At 40.2% G+C, this 26,391-nt stretch overlaps 2 protein-coding genes and 1 non-coding gene across 3 annotated transcripts; 2 read left to right on the top strand and 1 right to left on the bottom strand.

Moving 5' to 3' along the window:
• The first annotated feature begins 16,190 nt into the window (after positions 1-16,190).
• LOC149104222 (uncharacterized) lies at positions 16,191-16,846 on the top strand. The gene has a single exon (XM_089271220.1). The coding sequence runs from the start codon at positions 16,364-16,366 to the stop codon at positions 16,844-16,846; it is 483 nt and encodes a 160-aa protein (XP_089127346.1). The 5' UTR covers positions 16,191-16,363.
• Positions 16,847-17,195: 349 nt separating this feature from the next.
• Positions 17,196-17,267, bottom strand: Trnah-gug (transfer RNA histidin (anticodon GUG)). The gene has a single exon. It is a non-coding gene; the product is annotated as a tRNA-His (tRNA).
• A 3,915-nt stretch (positions 17,268-21,182) lies between these two features.
• Positions 21,183-24,054, top strand: LOC149104220 (uncharacterized). Its single transcript, XM_089271983.1, has 2 exons — positions 21,183-22,379; positions 23,012-24,054. Exons 1-2 carry the CDS (start codon positions 21,684-21,686, stop codon positions 23,981-23,983), a joined length of 1,668 nt encoding a protein of 555 aa, XP_089128109.1. The 5' UTR covers positions 21,183-21,683; the 3' UTR covers positions 23,984-24,054.
• Positions 24,055-26,391: the final 2,337 nt, after the last annotated feature.

Genomic DNA, 26,391 nt, shown 5'->3' with positions numbered 1-26,391 from the left:
AAGATAGAGAAGATATTAGCACCGTCGCCTCTATGTTAATCTTTTACAAAATCTGACAGTCACCATTTACCTAGTTGATAATCTTTTTAAGCCAAGCAGCAATATAATGTTTTGCATTTAAAACATAAAAGAAGAAATGTAACTCACAAACTTACAGCGAATAACTGGTTGTCCTTGACTTCCAGCTGTTTTTGTAATCGTTTGACGACAAGCTCTAACTCCTCTTTTTGTACTCTCTTTATTGCCACGTCTTTTTCCATTTTCTCTGAAACAAAAGAAATAAAAATTATGCAATATGCCGACGACACCACGGTCTTCCTAACGTTCAGGATTGAACGCAGTTACAAAAACTGCAAAATTTACTGTAATTTGCAAGACTACAACAAAAGCTTCGAAATTTAGTCAGTGGGTTGCAAGAAGACTCCTCCGAAGTGACAAAAATTGCAAAAATTAGAAAATTTACGAAAACTGCGAACTTAACTTTATTTTGCAAGACCATCGACAAAATCAACAATATTTATTCATTGGGTTGCAAGGAAGGCCTCACCCAAGTTACAAAAATTGTCAAAATTACGAAATTTTCGAAAACTGCAAAATTTACTGTATTTTGCAAGACCAACAACAAAATCTACGATATTTATTCACTGGGTTGCAAGGAAAGCCCCTCCAAAGTTACGAAAATTGCGAAAATTACAAAATTGACGAAAACGAGGAAAATGTACTGTAATTCGCAAGACCATTGACAGAATCTACGAAATTTATTGAAAGGATTGCAAGGAAGGCTTCTGCAAAGTGACAAGAATTGCAAAAATTACAAAATTGACGAAAACTGCCAAATTTACTGAAATTCGCGAGACCACCGACAAACTCTATGAAATTTATTCAAAGGGTTGCAACGAAGGCCCGTTTAAAGTTACGACAATTGCGAAAATTACAAAATTTACAATAACTGCAAAATTTACGATAATTCGGCTGTCCATCCACGAAATGCACAAAAGTCTTTGAAAGGGTTACATGGAAGTCCCCAACGCAATTTATGAAAATTACGAATTTTACGAAATTTCTTAAAACTGGAAAATTTAAGATAATTCGCCAGCTGATCGATGGAACCTCAAAATTCATTAAAGGGTTTCAGGAAAGTCTTTAACAACATTTGCCAAAACTACGAATTTTATGAAATTTATGAAAACTGCGATATTTACGAGATTTTGGTAGCCCATTAGCGAAAGCTACGAAAATTATTCAAAGGGTCACATGAAAGTCCCCAATAAAAATTACCCAAAATGCGACATTTATGATAATTTGCAAAAGCATGGACTAAATCATGCATGCAAACAGAAAGCGAATGTTTACCCACCTGATGATATATGGTGCGTCAAAAATAAGACAGAGCCGAGGGTAAATGAAGGTTATTTTATTTACTTATTTATTTACTCCACACTCTGTATTCCATGATCTATTCTACAGACTGCAACAGCAGCTGCTTAAATTTGAGCTGTTAATTGAGAGCATTGTTACCTTCCTTCAATTGTTTGGAGTCCTGAATAAATCTTTTCAGGTCTTTATTCTCCTGAATCACCTATACAAAAATAGTAGGATTGATTGTTTACATATTCCCTTCTTGAACATTCTATCACAGGTCTATCAAAACCTAACTATTGACTGAGTTTTAGGCTGGCGTCAATCATGATTATGACAATAACCAACCAACCTTGAAAAAAGAACGAATTCTACCAATTACAGCCCACAGATGTGACCTTTTGAATTTCTGTTTCCTGACAGGTCTGCTAAGATGATCGACTGAGACCAGGCATAAAACCATCGAGTTCGCCTGTAACTGAAAGGCGCAGTAGTTAACAATGCTAGGTGAAAGATAGTGGAATTCAGAGCTACCTCATTTACGTTATTCACCCTGTGCCTTAAGATAGAGAAGATATTAGCACCGTCGCCTCTATGTTAATCTTTTACAAAATCTGACAGTCACCATTTACCTAGTTGATAATCTTTTTAAGCCAAGCAGCAATATAATGTTTTGCATTTAAAACATAAAAGAAGAAATGTAACTCGCAAACTTACAGCGAATAACTGGTTGTCCTTGACTTCCAGCTGTTTTTGTAATCGTTTGACGACAAGCTCTAACTCCTCTTTTTGTACTCTCTTTATTGCCACGTCTTTTTCCATTTTCTCTGAAACAAAAGAAATAAAAATTATGCAATATGCCGACGACACCACGGTCTTCCTAACGTTCAGGATTGAACGCAGTTACAAAAACTGCAAAATTTACTGTAATTTGCAAGACTACAACAAAAGCTTCGAAATTTAGTCAGTGGGTTGCAAGAAGACTCCTCCGAAGTGACAAAAATTGCAAAAATTAGAAAATTTACGAAAACTGCGAACTTAACTTTATTTTGCAAGACCATCGACAAAATCAACAATATTTATTCATTGGGTTGCAAGGAAGGCCTCACCCAAGTTACAAAAATTGTCAAAATTACGAAATTTTCGAAAACTGCAAAATTTACTGTATTTTGCAAGACCAACAACAAAATCTACGATATTTATTCACTGGGTTGCAAGGAAAGCCCCTCCAAAGTTACGAAAATTGCGAAAATTACAAAATTGACGAAAACGAGGAAAATGTACTGTAATTCGCAAGACCATTGACAGAATCTACGAAATTTATTGAAAGGATTGCAAGGAAGGCTTCTGCAAAGTGACAAGAATTGCAAAAATTACAAAATTGACGAAAACTGCCAAATTTACTGAAATTCGCGAGACCACCGACAAACTCTATGAAATTTATTCAAAGGGTTGCAACGAAGGCCCGTTTAAAGTTACGACAATTGCGAAAATTACAAAATTTACAATAACTGCAAAATTTACGATAATTCGGCTGTCCATCCACGAAATGCACAAAAGTCTTTGAAAGGGTTACATGGAAGTCCCCAACGCAATTTATGAAAATTACGAATTTTACGAAATTTCTTAAAACTGGAAAATTTAAGATAATTCGCCAGCTGATCGATGGAACCTCAAAATTCATTAAAGGGTTTCAGGAAAGTCTTTAACAACATTTGCCAAAACTACGAATTTTATGAAATTTATGAAAACTGCGATATTTACGAGATTTTGGTAGCCCATTAGCGAAAGCTACGAAAATTATTCAAAGGGTCACATGAAAGTCCCCAATAAAAATTACCCAAAATGCGACATTTATGATAATTTGCAAAAGCATGGACTAAATCATGCATGCAAACAGAAAGCGAATGTTTACCCACCTGATGATATATGGTGCGTCAAAAATAAGACAGAGCCGAGGGTAAATGAAGGTTATTTTATTTACTTATTTATTTACTCCACACTCTGTATTCCATGATCTATTCTACAGACTGCAACAGCAGCTGCTTAAATTTGAGCTGTTAATTGAGAGCATTGTTACCTTCCTTCAATTGTTTGGAGTCCTGAATAAATCTTTTCAGGTCTTTATTCTCCTGAATCACCTATACAAAAATAGTAGGATTGATTGTTTACATATTCCCTTCTTGAACATTCTATCACAGGTCTATCAAAACCTAACTATTGACTGAGTTTTAGGCTGGCGTCAATCATGATTATGACAATAACCAACCAACCTTGAAAAAAGAACGAATTCTACCAATTACAGCCCACAGATGTGACCTTTTGAATTTCTGTTTCCTGACAGGTCTGCTAAGATGATCGACTGAGACCAGGCATAAAACCATCGAGTTCGCCTGTAACTGAAAGGCGCAGTAGTTAACAATGCTAGGTGAAAGATAGTGGAATTCAGAGCTACCTCATTTACGTTATTCACCCTGTGCCTTAAGATAGAGAAGATATTAGCACCGTCGCCTCTATGTTAATCTTTTACAAAATCTGACAGTCACCATTTACCTAGTTGATAATCTTTTTAAGCCAAGCAGCAATATAATGTTTTGCATTTAAAACATAAAAGAAGAAATGTAACTCGCAAACTTACAGCGAATAACTGGTTGTCCTTGACTTCCAGCTGTTTTTGTAATCGTTTGACGACAAGCTCTAACTCCTCTTTTTGTACTCTCTTTATTGCCACGTCTTTTTCCATTTTCTCTGAAACAAAAGAAATAAAAATTATGCAATATGCCGACGACACCACGGTCTTCCTAACGTTCAGGATTGAACGCAGTTACAAAAACTGCAAAATTTACTGTAATTTGCAAGACTACAACAAAAGCTTCGAAATTTAGTCAGTGGGTTGCAAGAAGACTCCTCCGAAGTGACAAAAATTGCAAAAATTAGAAAATTTACGAAAACTGCGAACTTAACTTTATTTTGCAAGACCATCGACAAAATCAACAATATTTATTCATTGGGTTGCAAGGAAGGCCTCACCCAAGTTACAAAAATTGTCAAAATTACGAAATTTTCGAAAACTGCAAAATTTACTGTATTTTGCAAGACCAACAACAAAATCTACGATATTTATTCACTGGGTTGCAAGGAAAGCCCCTCCAAAGTTACGAAAATTGCGAAAATTACAAAATTGACGAAAACGAGGAAAATGTACTGTAATTCGCAAGACCATTGACAGAATCTACGAAATTTATTGAAAGGATTGCAAGGAAGGCTTCTGCAAAGTGACAAGAATTGCAAAAATTACAAAATTGACGAAAACTGCCAAATTTACTGAAATTCGCGAGACCACCGACAAACTCTATGAAATTTATTCAAAGGGTTGCAACGAAGGCCCGTTTAAAGTTACGACAATTGCGAAAATTACAAAATTTACAATAACTGCAAAATTTACGATAATTCGGCTGTCCATCCACGAAATGCACAAAAGTCTTTGAAAGGGTTACATGGAAGTCCCCAACGCAATTTATGAAAATTACGAATTTTACGAAATTTCTTAAAACTGGAAAATTTAAGATAATTCGCCAGCTGATCGATGGAACCTCAAAATTCATTAAAGGGTTTCAGGAAAGTCTTTAACAACATTTGCCAAAACTACGAATTTTATGAAATTTATGAAAACTGCGATATTTACGAGATTTTGGTAGCCCATTAGCGAAAGCTACGAAAATTATTCAAAGGGTCACATGAAAGTCCCCAATAAAAATTACCCAAAATGCGACATTTATGATAATTTGCAAAAGCATGGACTAAATCATGCATGCAAACAGAAAGCGAATGTTTACCCACCTGATGATATATGGTGCGTCAAAAATAAGACAGAGCCGAGGGTAAATGAAGGTTATTTTATTTACTTATTTATTTACTCCACACTCTGTATTCCATGATCTATTCTACAGACTGCAACAGCAGCTGCTTAAATTTGAGCTGTTAATTGAGAGCATTGTTACCTTCCTTCAATTGTTTGGAGTCCTGAATAAATCTTTTCAGGTCTTTATTCTCCTGAATCACCTATACAAAAATAGTAGGATTGATTGTTTACATATTCCCTTCTTGAACATTCTATCACAGGTCTATCAAAACCTAACTATTGACTGAGTTTTAGGCTGGCATCAATCATGATTATGACAATAACCAACCAACCTTGAAAAAAGAACGAATTCTACCAATTACAGCCCACAGATGTGACCTTTTGAATTTCTGTTTCCTGACAGGTCTGCTAAGATGATCGACTGAGACCAGGCATAAAACCATCGAGTTCGCCTGTAACTGAAAGGCGCAGTAGTTAACAATGCTAGGTGAAAGATAGTGGAATTCAGAGCTACCTCATTTACGTTATTCACCCTGTGCCTTAAGATAGAGAAGATATTAGCACCGTCGCCTCTATGTTAATCTTTTACAAAATCTGACAGTCACCATTTACCTAGTTGATAATCTTTTTAAGCCAAGCAGCAATATAATGTTTTGCATTTAAAACATAAAAGAAGAAATGTAACTCGCAAACTTACAGCGAATAACTGGTTGTCCTTGACTTCCAGCTGTTTTTGTAATCGTTTGACGACAAGCTCTAACTCCTCTTTTTGTACTCTCTTTATTGCCACGTCTTTTTCCATTTTCTCTGAAACAAAAGAAATAAAAATTATGCAATATGCCGACGACACCACGGTCTTCCTAACGTTCAGGATTGAACGCAGTTACAAAAACTGCAAAATTTACTGTAATTTGCAAGACTACAACAAAAGCTTCGAAATTTAGTCAGTGGGTTGCAAGAAGACTCCTCCGAAGTGACAAAAATTGCAAAAATTAGAAAATTTACGAAAACTGCGAACTTAACTTTATTTTGCAAGACCATCGACAAAATCAACAATATTTATTCATTGGGTTGCAAGGAAGGCCTCACCCAAGTTACAAAAATTGTCAAAATTACGAAATTTTCGAAAACTGCAAAATTTACTGTATTTTGCAAGACCAACAACAAAATCTACGATATTTATTCACTGGGTTGCAAGGAAAGCCCCTCCAAAGTTACGAAAATTGCGAAAATTACAAAATTGACGAAAACGAGGAAAATGTACTGTAATTCGCAAGACCATTGACAGAATCTACGAAATTTATTGAAAGGATTGCAAGGAAGGCTTCTGCAAAGTGACAAGAATTGCAAAAATTACAAAATTGACGAAAACTGCCAAATTTACTGAAATTCGCGAGACCACCGACAAACTCTATGAAATTTATTCAAAGGGTTGCAACGAAGGCCCGTTTAAAGTTACGACAATTGCGAAAATTACAAAATTTACAATAACTGCAAAATTTACGATAATTCGGCTGTCCATCCACGAAATGCACAAAAGTCTTTGAAAGGGTTACATGGAAGTCCCCAACGCAATTTATGAAAATTACGAATTTTACGAAATTTCTTAAAACTGGAAAATTTAAGATAATTCGCCAGCTGATCGATGGAACCTCAAAATTCATTAAAGGGTTTCAGGAAAGTCTTTAACAACATTTGCCAAAACTACGAATTTTATGAAATTTATGAAAACTGCGATATTTACGAGATTTTGGTAGCCCATTAGCGAAAGCTACGAAAATTATTCAAAGGGTCACATGAAAGTCCCCAATAAAAATTACCCAAAATGCGACATTTATGATAATTTGCAAAAGCATGGACTAAATCATGCATGCAAACAGAAAGCGAATGTTTACCCACCTGATGATATATGGTGCGTCAAAAATAAGACAGAGCCGAGGGTAAATGAAGGTTATTTTATTTACTTATTTATTTACTCCACACTCTGTATTCCATGATCTATTCTACAGACTGCAACAGCAGCTGCTTAAATTTGAGCTGTTAATTGAGAGCATTGTTACCTTCCTTCAATTGTTTGGAGTCCTGAATAAATCTTTTCAGGTCTTTATTCTCCTGAATCACCTATACAAAAATAGTAGGATTGATTGTTTACATATTCCCTTCTTGAACATTCTATCACAGGTCTATCAAAACCTAACTATTGACTGAGTTTTAGGCTGGCGTCAATCATGATTATGACAATAACCAACCAACCTTGAAAAAAGAACGAATTCTACCAATTACAGCCCACAGATGTGACCTTTTGAATTTCTGTTTCCTGACAGGTCTGCTAAGATGATCGACTGAGACCAGGCATAAAACCATCGAGTTCGCCTGTAACTGAAAGGCGCAGTAGTTAACAATGCTAGGTGAAAGATAGTGGAATTCAGAGCTACCTCATTTACGTTATTCACCCTGTGCCTTAAGATAGAGAAGATATTAGCACCGTCGCCTCTATGTTAATCTTTTACAAAATCTGACAGTCACCATTTACCTAGTTGATAATCTTTTTAAGCCAAGCAGCAATATAATGTTTTGCATTTAAAACATAAAAGAAGAAATGTAACTCGCAAACTTACAGCGAATAACTGGTTGTCCTTGACTTCCAGCTGTTTTTGTAATCGTTTGACGACAAGCTCTAACTCCTCTTTTTGTACTCTCTTTATTGCCACGTCTTTTTCCATTTTCTCTGAAACAAAAGAAATAAAAATTATGCAATATGCCGACGACACCACGGTCTTCCTAACGTTCAGGATTGAACGCAGTTACAAAAACTGCAAAATTTACTGTAATTTGCAAGACTACAACAAAAGCTTCGAAATTTAGTCAGTGGGTTGCAAGAAGACTCCTCCGAAGTGACAAAAATTGCAAAAATTAGAAAATTTACGAAAACTGCGAACTTAACTTTATTTTGCAAGACCATCGACAAAATCAACAATATTTATTCATTGGGTTGCAAGGAAGGCCTCACCCAAGTTACAAAAATTGTCAAAATTACGAAATTTTCGAAAACTGCAAAATTTACTGTATTTTGCAAGACCAACAACAAAATCTACGATATTTATTCACTGGGTTGCAAGGAAAGCCCCTCCAAAGTTACGAAAATTGCGAAAATTACAAAATTGACGAAAACGAGGAAAATGTACTGTAATTCGCAAGACCATTGACAGAATCTACGAAATTTATTGAAAGGATTGCAAGGAAGGCTTCTGCAAAGTGACAAGAATTGCAAAAATTACAAAATTGACGAAAACTGCCAAATTTACTGAAATTCGCGAGACCACCGACAAACTCTATGAAATTTATTCAAAGGGTTGCAACGAAGGCCCGTTTAAAGTTACGACAATTGCGAAAATTACAAAATTTACAATAACTGCAAAATTTACGATAATTCGGCTGTCCATCCACGAAATGCACAAAAGTCTTTGAAAGGGTTACATGGAAGTCCCCAACGCAATTTATGAAAATTACGAATTTTACGAAATTTCTTAAAACTGGAAAATTTAAGATAATTCGCCAGCTGATCGATGGAACCTCAAAATTCATTAAAGGGTTTCAGGAAAGTCTTTAACAACATTTGCCAAAACTACGAATTTTATGAAATTTATGAAAACTGCGATATTTACGAGATTTTGGTAGCCCATTAGCGAAAGCTACGAAAATTATTCAAAGGGTCACATGAAAGTCCCCAATAAAAATTACCCAAAATGCGACATTTATGATAATTTGCAAAAGCATGGACTAAATCATGCATGCAAACAGAAAGCGAATGTTTACCCACCTGATGATATATGGTGCGTCAAAAATAAGACAGAGCCGAGGGTAAATGAAGGTTATTTTATTTACTTATTTATTTACTCCACACTCTGTATTCCATGATCTATTCTACAGACTGCAACAGCAGCTGCTTAAATTTGAGCTGTTAATTGAGAGCATTGTTACCTTCCTTCAATTGTTTGGAGTCCTGAATAAATCTTTTCAGGTCTTTATTCTCCTGAATCACCTATACAAAAATAGTAGGATTGATTGTTTACATATTCCCTTCTTGAACATTCTATCACAGGTCTATCAAAACCTAACTATTGACTGAGTTTTAGGCTGGCGTCAATCATGATTATGACAATAACCAACCAACCTTGAAAAAAGAACGAATTCTACCAATTACAGCCCACAGATGTGACCTTTTGAATTTCTGTTTCCTGACAGGTCTGCTAAGATGATCGACTGAGACCAGGCATAAAACCATCGAGTTCGCCTGTAACTGAAAGGCGCAGTAGTTAACAATGCTAGGTGAAAGATAGTGGAATTCAGAGCTACCTCATTTACGTTATTCACCCTGTGCCTTAAGATAGAGAAGATATTAGCACCGTCGCCTCTATGTTAATCTTTTACAAAATCTGACAGTCACCATTTACCTAGTTGATAATCTTTTTAAGCCAAGCAGCAATATAATGTTTTGCATTTAAAACATAAAAGAAGAAATGTAACTCGCAAACTTACAGCGAATAACTGGTTGTCCTTGACTTCCAGCTGTTTTTGTAATCGTTTGACGACAAGCTCTAACTCCTCTTTTTGTACTCTCTTTATTGCCACGTCTTTTTCCATTTTCTCTGAAACAAAAGAAATAAAAATTATGCAATATGCCGACGACACCACGGTCTTCCTAACGTTCAGGATTGAACGCAGTTACAAAAACTGCAAAATTTACTGTAATTTGCAAGACTACAACAAAAGCTTCGAAATTTAGTCAGTGGGTTGCAAGAAGACTCCTCCGAAGTGACAAAAATTGCAAAAATTAGAAAATTTACGAAAACTGCGAACTTAACTTTATTTTGCAAGACCATCGACAAAATCAACAATATTTATTCATTGGGTTGCAAGGAAGGCCTCACCCAAGTTACAAAAATTGTCAAAATTACGAAATTTTCGAAAACTGCAAAATTTACTGTATTTTGCAAGACCAACAACAAAATCTACGATATTTATTCACTGGGTTGCAAGGAAAGCCCCTCCAAAGTTACGAAAATTGCGAAAATTACAAAATTGACGAAAACGAGGAAAATGTACTGTAATTCGCAAGACCATTGACAGAATCTACGAAATTTATTGAAAGGATTGCAAGGAAGGCTTCTGCAAAGTGACAAGAATTGCAAAAATTACAAAATTGACGAAAACTGCCAAATTTACTGAAATTCGCGAGACCACCGACAAACTCTATGAAATTTATTCAAAGGGTTGCAACGAAGGCCCGTTTAAAGTTACGACAATTGCGAAAATTACAAAATTTACAATAACTGCAAAATTTACGATAATTCGGCTGTCCATCCACGAAATGCACAAAAGTCTTTGAAAGGGTTACATGGAAGTCCCCAACGCAATTTATGAAAATTACGAATTTTACGAAATTTCTTAAAACTGGAAAATTTAAGATAATTCGCCAGCTGATCGATGGAACCTCAAAATTCATTAAAGGGTTTCAGGAAAGTCTTTAACAACATTTGCCAAAACTACGAATTTTATGAAATTTATGAAAACTGCGATATTTACGAGATTTTGGTAGCCCATTAGCGAAAGCTACGAAAATTATTCAAAGGGTCACATGAAAGTCCCCAATAAAAATTACCCAAAATGCGACATTTATGATAATTTGCAAAAGCATGGACTAAATCATGCATGCAAACAGAAAGCGAATGTTTACCCACCTGATGATATATGGTGCGTCAAAAATAAGACAGAGCCGAGGGTAAATGAAGGTTATTTTATTTACTTATTTATTTACTCCACACTCTGTATTCCATGATCTATTCTACAGACTGCAACAGCAGCTGCTTAAATTTGAGCTGTTAATTGAGAGCATTGTTACCTTCCTTCAATTGTTTGGAGTCCTGAATAAATCTTTTCAGGTCTTTATTCTCCTGAATCACCTATACAAAAATAGTAGGATTGATTGTTTACATATTCCCTTCTTGAACATTCTATCACAGGTCTATCAAAACCTAACTATTGACTGAGTTTTAGGCTGGCATCAATCATGATTATGACAATAACCAACCAACCTTGAAAAAAGAACGAATTCTACCAATTACAGCCCACAGATGTGACCTTTTGAATTTCTGTTTCCTGACAGGTCTGCTAAGATGATCGACTGAGACCAGGCATAAAACCATCGAGTTCGCCTGTAACTGAAAGGCGCAGTAGTTAACAATGCTAGGTGAAAGATAGTGGAATTCAGAGCTACCTCATTTACGTTATTCACCCTGTGCCTTAAGATAGAGAAGATATTAGCACCGTCGCCTCTATGTTAATCTTTTACAAAATCTGACAGTCACCATTTACCTAGTTGATAATCTTTTTAAGCCAAGCAGCAATATAATGTTTTGCATTTAAAACATAAAAGAAGAAATGTAACTCGCAAACTTACAGCGAATAACTGGTTGTCCTTGACTTCCAGCTGTTTTTGTAATCGTTTGACGACAAGCTCTAACTCCTCTTTTTGTACTCTCTTTATTGCCACGTCTTTTTCCATTTTCTCTGAAACAAAAGAAATAAAAATTATGCAATATGCCGACGACACCACGGTCTTCCTAACGTTCAGGATTGAACGCAGTTACAAAAACTGCAAAATTTACTGTAATTTGCAAGACTACAACAAAAGCTTCGAAATTTAGTCAGTGGGTTGCAAGAAGACTCCTCCGAAGTGACAAAAATTGCAAAAATTAGAAAATTTACGAAAACTGCGAACTTAACTTTATTTTGCAAGACCATCGACAAAATCAACAATATTTATTCATTGGGTTGCAAGGAAGGCCTCACCCAAGTTACAAAAATTGTCAAAATTACGAAATTTTCGAAAACTGCAAAATTTACTGTATTTTGCAAGACCAACAACAAAATCTACGATATTTATTCACTGGGTTGCAAGGAAAGCCCCTCCAAAGTTACGAAAATTGCGAAAATTACAAAATTGACGAAAACGAGGAAAATGTACTGTAATTCGCAAGACCATTGACAGAATCTACGAAATTTATTGAAAGGATTGCAAGGAAGGCTTCTGCAAAGTGACAAGAATTGCAAAAATTACAAAATTGACGAAAACTGCCAAATTTACTGAAATTCGCGAGACCACCGACAAACTCTATGAAATTTATTCAAAGGGTTGCAACGAAGGCCCGTTTAAAGTTACGACAATTGCGAAAATTACAAAATTTACAATAACTGCAAAATTTACGATAATTCGGCTGTCCATCCACGAAATGCACAAAAGTCTTTGAAAGGGTTACATGGAAGTCCCCAACGCAATTTATGAAAATTACGAATTTTACGAAATTTCTTAAAACTGGAAAATTTAAGATAATTCGCCAGCTGATCGATGGAACCTCAAAATTCATTAAAGGGTTTCAGGAAAGTCTTTAACAACATTTGCCAAAACTACGAATTTTATGAAATTTATGAAAACTGCGATATTTACGAGATTTTGGTAGCCCATTAGCGAAAGCTACGAAAATTATTCAAAGGGTCACATGAAAGTCCCCAATAAAAATTACCCAAAATGCGACATTTATGATAATTTGCAAAAGCATGGACTAAATCATGCATGCAAACAGAAAGCGAATGTTTACCCACCTGATGATATATGGTGCGTCAAAAATAAGACAGAGCCGAGGGTAAATGAAGGTTATTTTATTTACTTATTTATTTACTCCACACTCTGTATTCCATGATCTATTCTACAGACTGCAACAGCAGCTGCTTAAATTTGAGCTGTTAATTGAGAGCATTGTTACCTTCCTTCAATTGTTTGGAGTCCTGAATAAATCTTTTCAGGTCTTTATTCTCCTGAATCACCTATACAAAAATAGTAGGATTGATTGTTTACATATTCCCTTCTTGAACATTCTATCACAGGTCTATCAAAACCTAACTATTGACTGAGTTTTAGGCTGGCGTCAATCATGATTATGACAATAACCAACCAACCTTGAAAAAAGAACGAATTCTACCAATTACAGCCCACAGATGTGACCTTTTGAATTTCTGTTTCCTGACAGGTCTGCTAAGATGATCGACTGAGACCAGGCATAAAACCATCGAGTTCGCCTGTAACTGAAAGGCGCAGTAGTTAACAATGCTAGGTGAAAGATAGTGGAATTCAGAGCTACCTCATTTACGTTATTCACCCTGTGCCTTAAGATAGAGAAGATATTAGCACCGTCGCCTCTATGTTAATCTTTTACAAAATCTGACAGTCACCATTTACCTAGTTGATAATCTTTTTAAGCCAAGCAGCAATATAATGTTTTGCATTTAAAACATAAAAGAAGAAATGTAACTCGCAAACTTACAGCGAATAACTGGTTGTCCTTGACTTCCAGCTGTTTTTGTAATCGTTTGACGACAAGCTCTAACTCCTCTTTTTGTACTCTCTTTATTGCCACGTCTTTTTCCATTTTCTCTGAAACAAAAGAAATAAAAATTATGCAATATGCCGACGACACCACGGTCTTCCTAACGTTCAGGATTGAACGCAGTTACAAAAACTGCAAAATTTACTGTAATTTGCAAGACTACAACAAAAGCTTCGAAATTTAGTCAGTGGGTTGCAAGAAGACTCCTCCGAAGTGACAAAAATTGCAAAAATTAGAAAATTTACGAAAACTGCGAACTTAACTTTATTTTGCAAGACCATCGACAAAATCAACAATATTTATTCATTGGGTTGCAAGGAAGGCCTCACCCAAGTTACAAAAATTGTCAAAATTACGAAATTTTCGAAAACTGCAAAATTTACTGTATTTTGCAAGACCAACAACAAAATCTACGATATTTATTCACTGGGTTGCAAGGAAAGCCCCTCCAAAGTTACGAAAATTGCGAAAATTACAAAATTGACGAAAACGAGGAAAATGTACTGTAATTCGCAAGACCATTGACAGAATCTACGAAATTTATTGAAAGGATTGCAAGGAAGGCTTCTGCAAAGTGACAAGAATTGCAAAAATTACAAAATTGACGAAAACTGCCAAATTTACTGAAATTCGCGAGACCACCGACAAACTCTATGAAATTTATTCAAAGGGTTGCAACGAAGGCCCGTTTAAAGTTACGACAATTGCGAAAATTACAAAATTTACAATAACTGCAAAATTTACGATAATTCGGCTGTCCATCCACGAAATGCACAAAAGTCTTTGAAAGGGTTACATGGAAGTCCCCAACGCAATTTATGAAAATTACGAATTTTACGAAATTTCTTAAAACTGGAAAATTTAAGATAATTCGCCAGCTGATCGATGGAACCTCAAAATTCATTAAAGGGTTTCAGGAAAGTCTTTAACAACATTTGCCAAAACTACGAATTTTATGAAATTTATGAAAACTGCGATATTTACGAGATTTTGGTAGCCCATTAGCGAAAGCTACGAAAATTATTCAAAGGGTCACATGAAAGTCCCCAATAAAAATTACCCAAAATGCGACATTTATGATAATTTGCAAAAGCATGGACTAAATCATGCATGCAAACAGAAAGCGAATGTTTACCCACCTGATGATATATGGTGCGTCAAAAATAAATTAAGCAGCGAGTGTCTCAAACACTTAGACCTAAGACTCCCTCCAAATCTCAAAAAAAAGTCAAAATTCACCAAAAGACAACAGCCAATAAAAGTAATGACACTAATGGTCGCCGCCGAGGGCACACAGCTGAGGGTAAATAAAGGTGATTTTATTTACTTATTTATTTATTTACTCCACACTCTGTATTCCATGATCTATTCTACAGACTGCAACAGCAGGTGCTTAAATTTGAGCTGTTAATTGAGAGCATTGTTACCTTCCTTCAATTGTTTGGGGTCCTGTATAAATCTTTTCAGTTCTTCATTCTCCTGAACCACCTATACAAAAATAGTAATCTGCAATGCCATATAGCCATACTCCTCCAACTCATCAAGTGGCGAGTGTTAGCCAAGATTTTAGACATGGATAGCAGGAATGATCAACCACCCATGACTTGGTATTAGGTAGAGGTTACTTAAGGGACTACTCATGTTTACAGAGGAGTTGGTTTGTGGACTTTCTTTGGTAAAAACAGGGTCTTCAGTCACACTTTACTGAAATGATCTTGTCCTAGTGTTTAGCAACCTCCGACGCGTTACAACAAGCAGTTGTGTTAACTTACAATCCATTTATCTTCGCTTATGATCTGGTTAGAGAAATACTGAGATCCAAATCATGATTAACCATTCTGTGATTTAAACAAACCAGTTTGACAAAGTTTTACAGAACCAGAGCTTTATATTGGATATATTGGCAACCATTACCTTTTAACAGTTTGTCTGGTTGTTTAAAATGGGTAGATGTTTTGCATAATGAAGCCTCTAGTTGTGTGATGAACAATGGCCATGCATCTTTTTTCCTTCATTTGCAATGCGGTGTTAGACAAGGCTGTCCTCTGTCTGGCTTTGGTTTTATAATTGGCATTAAACTTTTCATAAGAACTCTCAAAAAAGATCGCTCAATTAAAAGAATTAATGTTGAAACAAAAGAAATAAAAATTATGCAATATGCCGACGACACCACGGTCTTCCTAACGTTCAGGATTGAACGCAGTTACAAAAATTGCCAAATTTACTGTAATTTGCAAGACTACAAAAAAAGCTTCGAAATTTAGTCAGTGGGCTACAAGAAGACTCCTCCGAAGTGAAAAAAATTTCAAAAATTAGAAAATTTACGAAAACTGCGAACTTAACTTTATTTTGCAAGACCATCGACAAAATCAACAATATTTATTCATTGGGTTGCAAGGAAGGCCTCACCCAAGTTACAAAAATTGTCAAAATTACGAAATTTTGGAAAACTGCAAAATTTACTGTATTTTGCAAGACAGTAGTCAATAGCGCTCGTTTTGGGCCGTAGCCAATCAGGAGCCAGGGATCATACCACGTGACCAGCTTTTTCCCATACATTCTCTTAAATTGTAAAATCCAAGATGGCCCCTTGGTGGAGCAAACATGGCGCCCGTGACGTCACAGCTCGCGCATGTGCATGTCCGAAAATGCATGAAATCGAGGTTGTCACGTGGTTGATCAAATAAGGTGTGAACCAATGGTAGAGGGTTCGGATGGGAATAAAAAGGCGGTGAGTTGTTGGAGTAGGCATTGTTGTTTGTGGATCGGCGACAAGAAGATGGCTTCAGAGGAGAGCAAGACGAAGGTGGAGGTGATTAGTGTTTCTGAAAAGGAGTTGCCAGACGACATGTCGAAAGAAGATTTTGCAGCGAGAGTGATGGATGCCGTTCATGATGGTATTCTTGGAAAGATAATGAAAAGCGCCGTTACTCACAGTATGGATGTCGTCCTGAGGAAAGAGGTGACGAAGCTGGCGGATGAGGTGCTCAGGTACAGAAAGACCCTGTCTGAAAAGATGCTTGCTGACAAGTCAAGAACGTTTAAAGACCCTGTGTGTTTGGAGAAGTTGCCGGATGGATTTGAGGCCAGATGGAAAGAGTGGAAGAGCGGTTGGGACGATAGAGAAGAGTTGGCGTACCAAGCATTTATGAAAGAAATTGTACAACCACCCCCAGAGTAAAAACGTTTTTTAATGCCTGTAACAAAAACTAATAAAGATCCTTTAGTGAGAGAATGTACATGGTTTGTGTGATTTTTTGCATCATCTTGAGTGCTTGCACGTCATTGGTTCCCAGGTGCACGAGGGCTAGCATCATGGTTTGGGGGGTGATAACTTTTCCGTGAAAGCCTGAGGAGGATTCGAAAACGCGTCCGAAGGGCCAGACATTGGAGAGGTCTCTTCTCAGGTACCATGGGTGGGGAAAATGTTGGGTGAGAAAGAGGAGCATGACATCTTCGTCGGGGTGGGGTTCGTCCAAATAGATTTTACAGGCCAGGGGTCTCTATGGAAAATAAAAGGAAAAAATGAATGCCCCGACCAGGAATCGAACCTGGGTCTTTGAGGCCACAACTCAACGTCTTAACCATTAGACCATCGAAGCGGTTACCTCTTTAGGACTTGGTTTTGAAGATGTCATGGTGAAGTTCTCCAAAATTCACGGTTCACTTGGTCAGGAAGTAGTCGTCGATACTGTGATTGGGGGTGAATCCTTCCTCACACCATAGACATTTTGGGTTAGGAAATGACATGGAGTCTGAAAAATGGAACAAAAAACAGCTTTTTATTAGACATTTCCACTTACCGGTATTACATGGTGGGATGTGTGCACGATCCTATTGACCGGCGCCCTCTTTTTCTTCTTCAGGATAATAATCAAGAAAAGATTTTACATGGTTGACTCTGTTCAGTGCCTGTTCATATCTGTTTCCCAGGAAGACGGGTTCGTAACAGTCGGTTACCACATTGTGGTACATGCCATAGATGACCTTGCAACAGGTTGCATAGACCCACCCTAGTCCCCAGGCTTCTCTCAGCGGTCCCGAGATTGCGCGTACGAATTTGTCATGGGTCCCTTTTCTACTCAATTCTAGTATCGGTTGGCGGCAGCATGGTCTTGTTTGCTTGCATACGTAACAATGGGTGGGTTCCATGTCTAAAATTGAAATAGTTGACAGTATGTGTTGTGGACCCAGTCTACATCAGTCACTAAGTCATTGATATCGTCCTCGTCAGAGACCCCCAGCATCTCTTCCAGGAACAAAAGATCTAGTTGGTCCAGGGCCGCCCCGATGATGTCTAAAAATTCCCTGTTTAAGGGGGTCTCTTCGTCCTTCAACCGCTCTCGCACTCTCTTTCTCATGGTGGTCAACTCGGTATTACATCTCTCTAATACTTCTATACTCACTTGGTACTTTGAGAAGCCACAGCAACACCCACAGTCTTCTGTAATAGGCACTCGTACAAGTTTTTCTTCACTGAAACTCAGAGTGAAAGTGAATGGTCCGACTCACTTGTTTTATACACACGGTGCAACTTGGTCCAGTCTCCGACCGTGAGTGGGCATGCTAGGGGGATACCTTCCTATCCCCTGGGTCTGTTGGAACACGTGACTTCGTCTCGATCTGTGATTGGCTGAACGGATCTGCATAAAGCGAATCAGCATCGTCCGCTCTTCACTCTGAGTTTTTAACTTGTATTGAGCGCTATCATGGCCCTTAGAGAGATTGGTCTGCAAAACCATGTACCGAGAAAGCCTGAGACTACCTATGAAGAAGCAATTGACCGAATGGACGAGGCCTGGACCCGATTTTACAAGGCCATGAATTTCCCCATCCGGGATTTGTTGGCGGGTCGCCGTTGGTTGACAAGGTTTAAGGATTCAAGCCAGCTGGAGGTGATGTTGCACCAGATCTTGTTCTTTATGGACGAACAGAGAGAGAATTGGACCCGTACCCAGCGCAAGTACCGTAGCATCGAGAAGTGTTTTGGCAGAACGTTGTTTAACGCAATCCTGGCTATATGTAGGAACCTCGTATGGGACGTGAAAGTGAAGCTGCCCGTGGACAGGATCACGTTTCATAGACTTATGCTATGCTACAATTTCGAGCCGTTCCAGTCCACGTGGACTCAGAGGCAAAAGAACACTTGTAGACGTTATGTCAGTGTCATTAACTTTTATTACAGTACTTTCAACCAATGTAATCAGAACACAATGCCATCGATGATCGATGCGGAAGATAGGTTACCAAATGTGAAATAAAAAAATCAGAGTGTGTTTTTTTACAAAAAACTGTGTCTGCGTGTCTCTTTTCTTAGTTTGGGTTCTGTCCATTGATCAGTATGGCTTCGGCGACTCCTCGTGGGTATTCGTTGATCCATTGAAAGAACTTGCAGGTACGCTTGGGACACTTGAGATAGAGCCTGTCTGGGTTGGACTGGGAGTGGGAGGTAGCTAAGACCAGGGACTTGTTGCATAGACATCGGAAACGAGATGGGTCAATGTTCCTGTAGCAGGGGTGGGTCTGTTCTTCGACACGTTTCAGGTAGGCGCTCACCTCGTTCGCGCCACAGGTCACATAACACTTGGTGTAGAATCTGGAAGAGGGGCATCGGTAATACTCCCACCAGGTGTCACCTTCGGGTGTTTTCACACTCCCGAATTCCATGGGTACCATGCAACGTGGGCAGGTGTGATCTTGTGTTTTCAGTTGGTTCAGGAACTGATCGGGGTCGAATTCCTGCAACACTTGTACTTCGGTGAATTCTCCTTTGTCGTCCACTTCAGGTGGTAATTCTACGGCGTTGTCTTTCTTGAATTTGTCGAGTCCTATCGGTTCCAGGACTTGAATGGTTTGAGGAGGTGATTCTCTTATCACTGTCAGGCATCCGCCTTGAATGGCAGGTAGCTTTGAGTCTATATGAGGAAGAGAGATGAGTTAGTATCCCAACAAGGTGTTTTCACGTAGCATGGTTTTTAGGATGTGTGTGGTTTTTCGCACGTTTTTGGGGGTCAGTCTTTGCCTTCGCCTGTAATGGTTACTTTTCATTTCGCTTTTGACTTCTTGGCGTTTGATTGAAAAGACGCTCCATGGCTGCGAGAAGCCTTTGAGAGGTACGGTGGTCCAACTGACAGAGTCTGGTGTGATCTCTTTGAAGAGGACGCGTTCATTGAAACGTAGTCTGGCACGAGGTTTTTTGAATAACCATCTATCTAATGTGGATTGTAGTTTACCTCCTTCTCCTTCCACTCTCTTGGGTAGGACCAGTTTCAGTTTCTTACGTGCCTCCTTCTTTTTGGATGATTTTCTCTTTTTCCTGTCGGGTTCGACGTGTGAATCCACGATGCCTGCTGAAAAGTGACTCGTGATGGAATGCGTGGTTCGACTTTATGGACGTTTTTTACGACCAATCGTGGACGTGTGGTGTGATGGGATCATGTGACGGTCTTCATTGCGATTGGTGGATCTGAAAATGGCGCGTGATCCGTGAAAGTACGTGTACTGAGTGAAAGTGGGGTGCGCCGCGGGTATAAAAGGAGCCCGTTTGACGCGGTGAATCATTCTCGACTTGCTCTTGGTGCAGTGATGACCCATAGGATTTTGGATGACAGAGACTTGGAAGAGATTATTGAAGATCTGAGACGAAATTTGAATCGAGCTTCTGACGTTTTGGATACAATCGAAAAAGAAGGCGAAAGACCGTTACATGTGAAGATATTTGACTTGGAGTTACGTCTTGTCTCCCCTTTGTATTATAGGCTTCAGAGGCACTTGATTGACTGGTGCGACAGAGAGAGCTATCCTCATTTGTCGGGCTTGGAGATCACGAAGCGAGCGGATCTAGAAGGAAAGAAGTTTAACGAGGCTGTCTGAGGGTGGGTTTCAAGATGACTTACTATAGCAACTCTAACCAGATTCGGGAACTAGTGGAGCAGACTGTGGATCAGAAGGTATACACTTTAAGAGATCTCGATGCCATTCCGGATGCAAAAGTGGACATGTACATTTTTGACAATCTCTTCGAACCGTTAGGGACTATACCCGATTGTCTGTGGTCTTTTGAGCTCTTGATGAGACGTCGTCCTGACTGGGGTGGTACGATTTTGGAGTTAATGAAGAGGAACGAAAAGGTGTACCTTTTCTGCGGTGAGTGGTGTCGCGTGATGTATAGAAGTTGTACCAACCATTTCAGATTTATTCATTGTCGGGATCCCACCCTGGACGCAGGGCGTTCCTGTTTGATTGCCACTGATAACCTCTCGTACATGATGGGTGACGCCATCCGTGATCTGTTTGAACCCTTGCGGTTCACTCGTGACCTGTCACGACGGGTGTTGGAGTCAGACAAGAGTCCCAGGGTGGAGGAGATACTGACTTTCAACAGGTGCGATCACAAGGAAACATGTCTGAAGTTGGAAGAGTTGATCGATGATGTCATGCGTCAGCGTGATCTGTGGAGGGATCGGTTTTTCTTTCGTGGCCTTGAGGCTGATCGGAATGAACTGTAAGATGGGTGCAAGGAGAGTATGCGACAAGCATTTTATGTGAATGGGGACCAGGAGGAAGCCCTGAGGTGGAGACCCGGTAAAAGTGATTGTTGTTTTAGAAATTGTAAATATTATGCCATGGATACCTTTGAAGAGGACTATGATGAAGAGTATAGCCAAGATTGTAAGAACAATGAACATGCTGAATACTTTACAGATTCAGACTAGTCTTTCGCCTTCTTTTTCGATAGCCAATCAGATCTGTTTTTCGTAAGAACCAATCAGGCACGACGTTTTTTGTACATATAAGAAAGTTGAAAAAAAAATTGGGTTCAAATTATCATGTCTCGTGTCTTGAGTTGGTTGATCTCGAGAGTGTGTGAGACCATGGCCGATTGATGGAGTTGGACTTCCTTGTGTTCCAAGTGCACTAGAGTCTATGCGCGATACGGTAAAGGTGAACCCATCCCTGACCATTTCAGTGATTCGCCCTTGGAGGTGTTTGACTATACTGACGTCGAACCCAACGTGATGCGTTTTGTCGTTTATATCTTGTGGTTGAAACAGCAACCCGATTCATTTAAGAAGTATCTCGAGGTACGGGAGCAACGTTTCGAGTTGTGGAGACTGCGTTTACAAACTTTGGCGATTATGAAGAAAGGTCAAAAGAAGAAGCCGCTTTCGACCGGGACGTTACTGGGACGGTATCGGGATCCTTCTAGACCCGGTAGTCTGGGTGGTCTGACGCGATTCCCCAAGGCCAATAAGATCTCGGTGCGACATGCTCGCGAGGTCCTGCAACGGGATTCGGGGTACTCGTTGCACAAACCCAGACGTCGTCGGTTTCCCACGGTCGTGGTGGTGGTGTTCGGAATCGACGAGCAGTGGACGGCCGACTTGATCGAGGTGATCAATATCGCCAGGTACAATCGAGGGTATCATTATCTCTTGACGGTGGTGGACGTGTTTTCCAAGCACGCCTGGGTCCAACCCTTGAAGAGCAAGACGGGTAAACCGGTGACGGAGGCCATGGATAAGATCTTGAAAGGAGGTAGAAAACCCATCAATCTCCAGACGGACAACGGGAAGGAATTCTACAACAAGACGTTTCAGGATTTGATGAAGCGGAAAGGCATTCATCATTTTTCGACTCGGGGGGATATGAAATCCAGTGTGGTGAAATGGTTCAATCGGACCCTGAAAGAACGTTTGTACCGGTACTTCACCGTGCAGAATACGATGAAGTTTGTACCCGTGTTACAAGATTTGGTCCAAGGGTACAATCGATCGTATCATCGCAGTATCAAGATGGCTCCCGATCAAGTGACTTTAGGCAATAGCGAGGACGTGTGGGAGACTCTTTACGGGAAGAAAAAGGGAAAAAAATCGAGACGACCTCCACTGAAAGTCAGTGATCATGTGAGACTGAACAAGAAGTTCCGACAATTCAAGAAAAGGTATTTACCCGGTTGGACCGAAGAGGTGTTTGTGATACGCAGGGTGCGTCCTGGTAAGGTCACTACGTACAAGGTGGAAGAATGGGATGGGACGTCGGTCGAAGGCACGTTTTACGTGCAAGATTTGCAAAAGGTGTCCGTGAAAGACGACGATCTGTTTCGCATCGACAAGATCGTCAAACGGAAAGGGGATAAAGTCTTGGTGCGTTGGAAAGGTTGGCCAGTCAAGTACGACAGTTGGGTGGATAAAAAAGGCTTGTACGTGACCAAAAAGCCAAGACAAAAATGAAAGACTTTTACGTGCAGTTCTTGAGCAATGCCAGCACAAGCGAGTTTCCGGACAACAAGGCCAACAGTTTCAAGAATCGTCTGCCTTACCCGCTCCTGTTTGAAACCGACAAGGAATGGAAAGTGGGATTGGCGAGGGTTTCTTACCCGATACCACCTGCACGACCGCATCAAGTACCAGTCCCTCAATCGCACAACTTTGACGATGACGATCTATTGTGTCATTTTGAGTGGACCATCGAAACGTTTATCATAACTTCCGATGGGTCGTGGATTCCATCGCGTTACCGAGTGTCGTTTGAAATCAAGGGGAAGGATCTTCACCAAGACCGAAGTAAGGTGACGAGTGGTAAATCTCTCATGAAATACCTCATCAACCGCCTGAATGACCGTTTGACACGCTATATGGAACGCGGCAATGAAAGTCTGCAAGCTCCGGATGGGAAAAAATACTACCCCGTGTTCAGATGGGAGGGGAACGATTTGATTCTGGACAATACCGACACGTTCCTCGACGAGTCCAGAGACCGACGGCGTCCTAAGGTGTTGTTTGGTCCTAAATTGACCAAGACGCTGGGATGGATTGAGGAGGAAGGCTACGACGTGGTTCGAATGACTACGAATATGGTGAAGGTGTTTCAAAACGACGTCGTACCAGTTGGTTTCAAAAAAGATTGGATAAACGATGACACTGCTCGCTCCACTAATTTCTGGAATTTGACGGACAGTGGAGCGTTACAGCTCAGTCCCTATTGCAACTGGCACTTCAGTTACCTGGACGAGGAATACGTTAAGGTATACCAGGGAATCAGTGTCCATCCGGACCTCCCTCCGCCTCGCAGTCCCATGTACCTGTATTCGAATGTAGGTCGTAGCACCGTCACGGGGAATCGAGTGACGGACCTCTTGAGAGAAGTTCCCCACGACCCGATCAAGACGACGTACGAACCGAATCAGATTCAATATAAACCTGTGCGCAGTAATGTTTTGGATATAGTGGAGGTGCAATTGGCCGAGAACGACGGAAGATTGGTGGACTTTACCTTGGGTGTGACGTCGGTGACATTACACTTCAAGGATGAATGAGTATGCCGACGACTTTTACGTGCAACTGATGAGCAATGCCAGCACGAACGAGTTCACGGACAACAAGGCCAACAGTTTCAAGAATCGTTTGCCGAACCCATTACAGTTGAGAGAGTCGGGATGGAAAGTGGGTATCAGCGACCTCTCGTTTCCGTCCATGGCACGTAAGATGGGTTTGAAAGATTCTCTTCTATTTGAAATCTGGTGGATCGATATGGTGAATGCAGATCGAAACCTATACACGCAGGTCTCTGGAGTGACGAGAGAGGGTGATCTGGAATTCACGCCGAGGACCGGTACCGAGTTGATGAACGCGATACGAGATCGATACATGCGGAGGTTGAGAGATCGAACGGATGTCGACATGACCATGTACAAGAAAAAGAGCAAACCCGACGATCCCACCGAATTCCTGTACACGGTCATGCATCGGGCCGAGAATGGAGAATGCATCCTCGACAACTCGAGAACGTGCATCAGCCTCCTGATCCATGGTAAACGCGTCTACCCCCGAATGTCCATCGGTATCGAATTGGCCAAGAAGATGAAATGGGTCAAGATGGGAAAATTGCAAAACGGACAACCGGGTTACGTCTTGGGACCCCACTTGAGGAAAGAATTTCCCACGGAAGTCATACCCACGGCCACGGACTTGATCATAGGACAGAATGACGGGGACGAGATATTTTACAAGATCGACCCGGACACGTTACATTTGAGTTGTTTCATCAATTGGGTTTTCACGGACCTGGATCGCACTTATGAGGAAGCATTCGGTCACGAGCGTCGTTCCTTGTTCATGTATTCGAATGTGGGACAGAGTATGGTGATGGGGAATCAAGTCACGGACATGTTGAAACAGGTTCGTTACGATCCGGACGTGGTCGACCTTCAACCGAGACACATCCTATATCTACCGATGCGCACGACCTTTTTGGACATTGTCGAGACGCAGGTGTCTGAGAACGACGGACAACTGGTGGACTTTGCGTCAGGTGTGACCACGATCACGTTGCATTTCAAAAAAGGATGAGTGATTTTTACGTCAGCTTACCCAGTCACAGCAGTAAGAGCGAGTTCCCAGAGAACAAGGCAAACCATTTCAAGATCAGGTTACCCCGCCCCATACACCTGAATGGAAGCGGAGGATGGAAAGTGGGAATGAGTAGCATCGCCATGCCAGATGCTCACGTGACGCTGCCTACCTTCACCGCTTCTGAGGATAAAGTCATCTTGTCCTTTTCCGCATGGAGACGCATAGAATCGAGTAGCTACTACATGTATGGAGAAGCTTACTTCAACACGGATGACCTCAAAGAGGTGTTCCACAACGTGGACGGTGTTGGACTCATGAAATCCATGATCGCCTATTTCGATCGACAACGCGTCTTCAAAAACTCTGGACCCAAATTTGGAGCCAAATATGTCACGGATGATGGTAAAAGAACCTACGTCTTGTGAAGGTGGGAAGGTGAAGACCTGGTCACGGACAACAAAAACATCTTACGTCCGATCGTGCATTACCCTGCATTACACGTCAATGTTGAACTGGCTTGTAAAATGGGATGGCTCAAAAAGAACGGCAGTGGTTACGAACTGGGACCTAACTTGCAGATCGAATTTTTTGACGATGTCATTCCGGACATTAGCGTTGTCGGGGATGTACATGACGCTGACAGAACACCTGTCTTTTGGACTGTCGCCACAGATAAAGGAGGAAATGGAGATTTTTTAAGACTCAGCATCTATTGCAATTGGCGTTTTCTGAACCTGAACAAGGCTTTCGAGGTGGTGGTGGGAAACAGTTCGCGTTCCTTGTTCGTCTACTCTGACGTGGGTGGAAGTAGCGTGGTGGGAAATCAAGTCACGGATTTACTGAGAGAGGTCAACTTGATTCGAAGAGGTGCGGGTGTCCAGTATTTCGAGCCTTACCACATTCAATATATTCCCGTGCGCAAAGACGTCATTGACATAATAGAGGTGCAAGTGGCTGAGACAACTGGAGAACTGGTGAGTTTTGGAGACGGCAATACGATCGTGACGTTACACTTTAAGAAAGAATGATCAGTGGAACGCTGGTACGATTTCATCCCGACAAAATGAAGCAATCTGGAGACGGATTCGGCATGGCTTGGAGAGGTGTCAAGAAACGAGGTCCCGGCGTTCTCCGAGACTTTATCACCAAGGCGGCCACGGAAGGTCTGAAAGGTTTAAATTCGGGTGGCAAGGGAGGAAAGCCCAATTGGAGAGGTGGACTTGCCGGGGTCAAGAGAGGAGCGAGCCGAGCCGTGAAACGTAAAGCGACGCAAGAGATAAAACGGGCGTTGACGAAAAAAGTGAGAAAAGACCTATTTGGAGTATGAATCCCATTTACTCGAGGCACGTGAGACTTATCCCAATACGACGAA

Source organism: Orbicella faveolata, unplaced genomic scaffold (genome assembly GCF_042242905.1).
Source record: "Orbicella faveolata isolate gen_17 unplaced genomic scaffold, um_ofav_v1 contig_34, whole genome shotgun sequence".
Lineage (NCBI taxonomy): Eukaryota > Metazoa > Cnidaria > Anthozoa > Scleractinia > Merulinidae > Orbicella > Orbicella faveolata.
The sequence above is the reverse complement of the archived record's forward strand: the minus strand, read 5'-3'. Positions and strand labels throughout refer to the sequence as shown.

Bases quoted from the DNA above. Each gene is read 5' to 3' on its own strand.
- LOC149104222 (XM_089271220.1), top strand. From the start codon at position 16,364: ATGGTAGAGGGTTCGGATGGGAATAAAAAGGCGGTGAGTTGTTGGAGT.
- LOC149104220 (XM_089271983.1), top strand. From the start codon at position 21,684: ATGCGTTTTGTCGTTTATATCTTGTGGTTGAAACAGCAACCCGATTCA. The intron at 22,380-23,011 runs GTGCAGAATACG...GAAACCGACAAG, and splicing joins GTTTGTACCGGTACTTCACC to GAATGGAAAGTGGGATTGGC.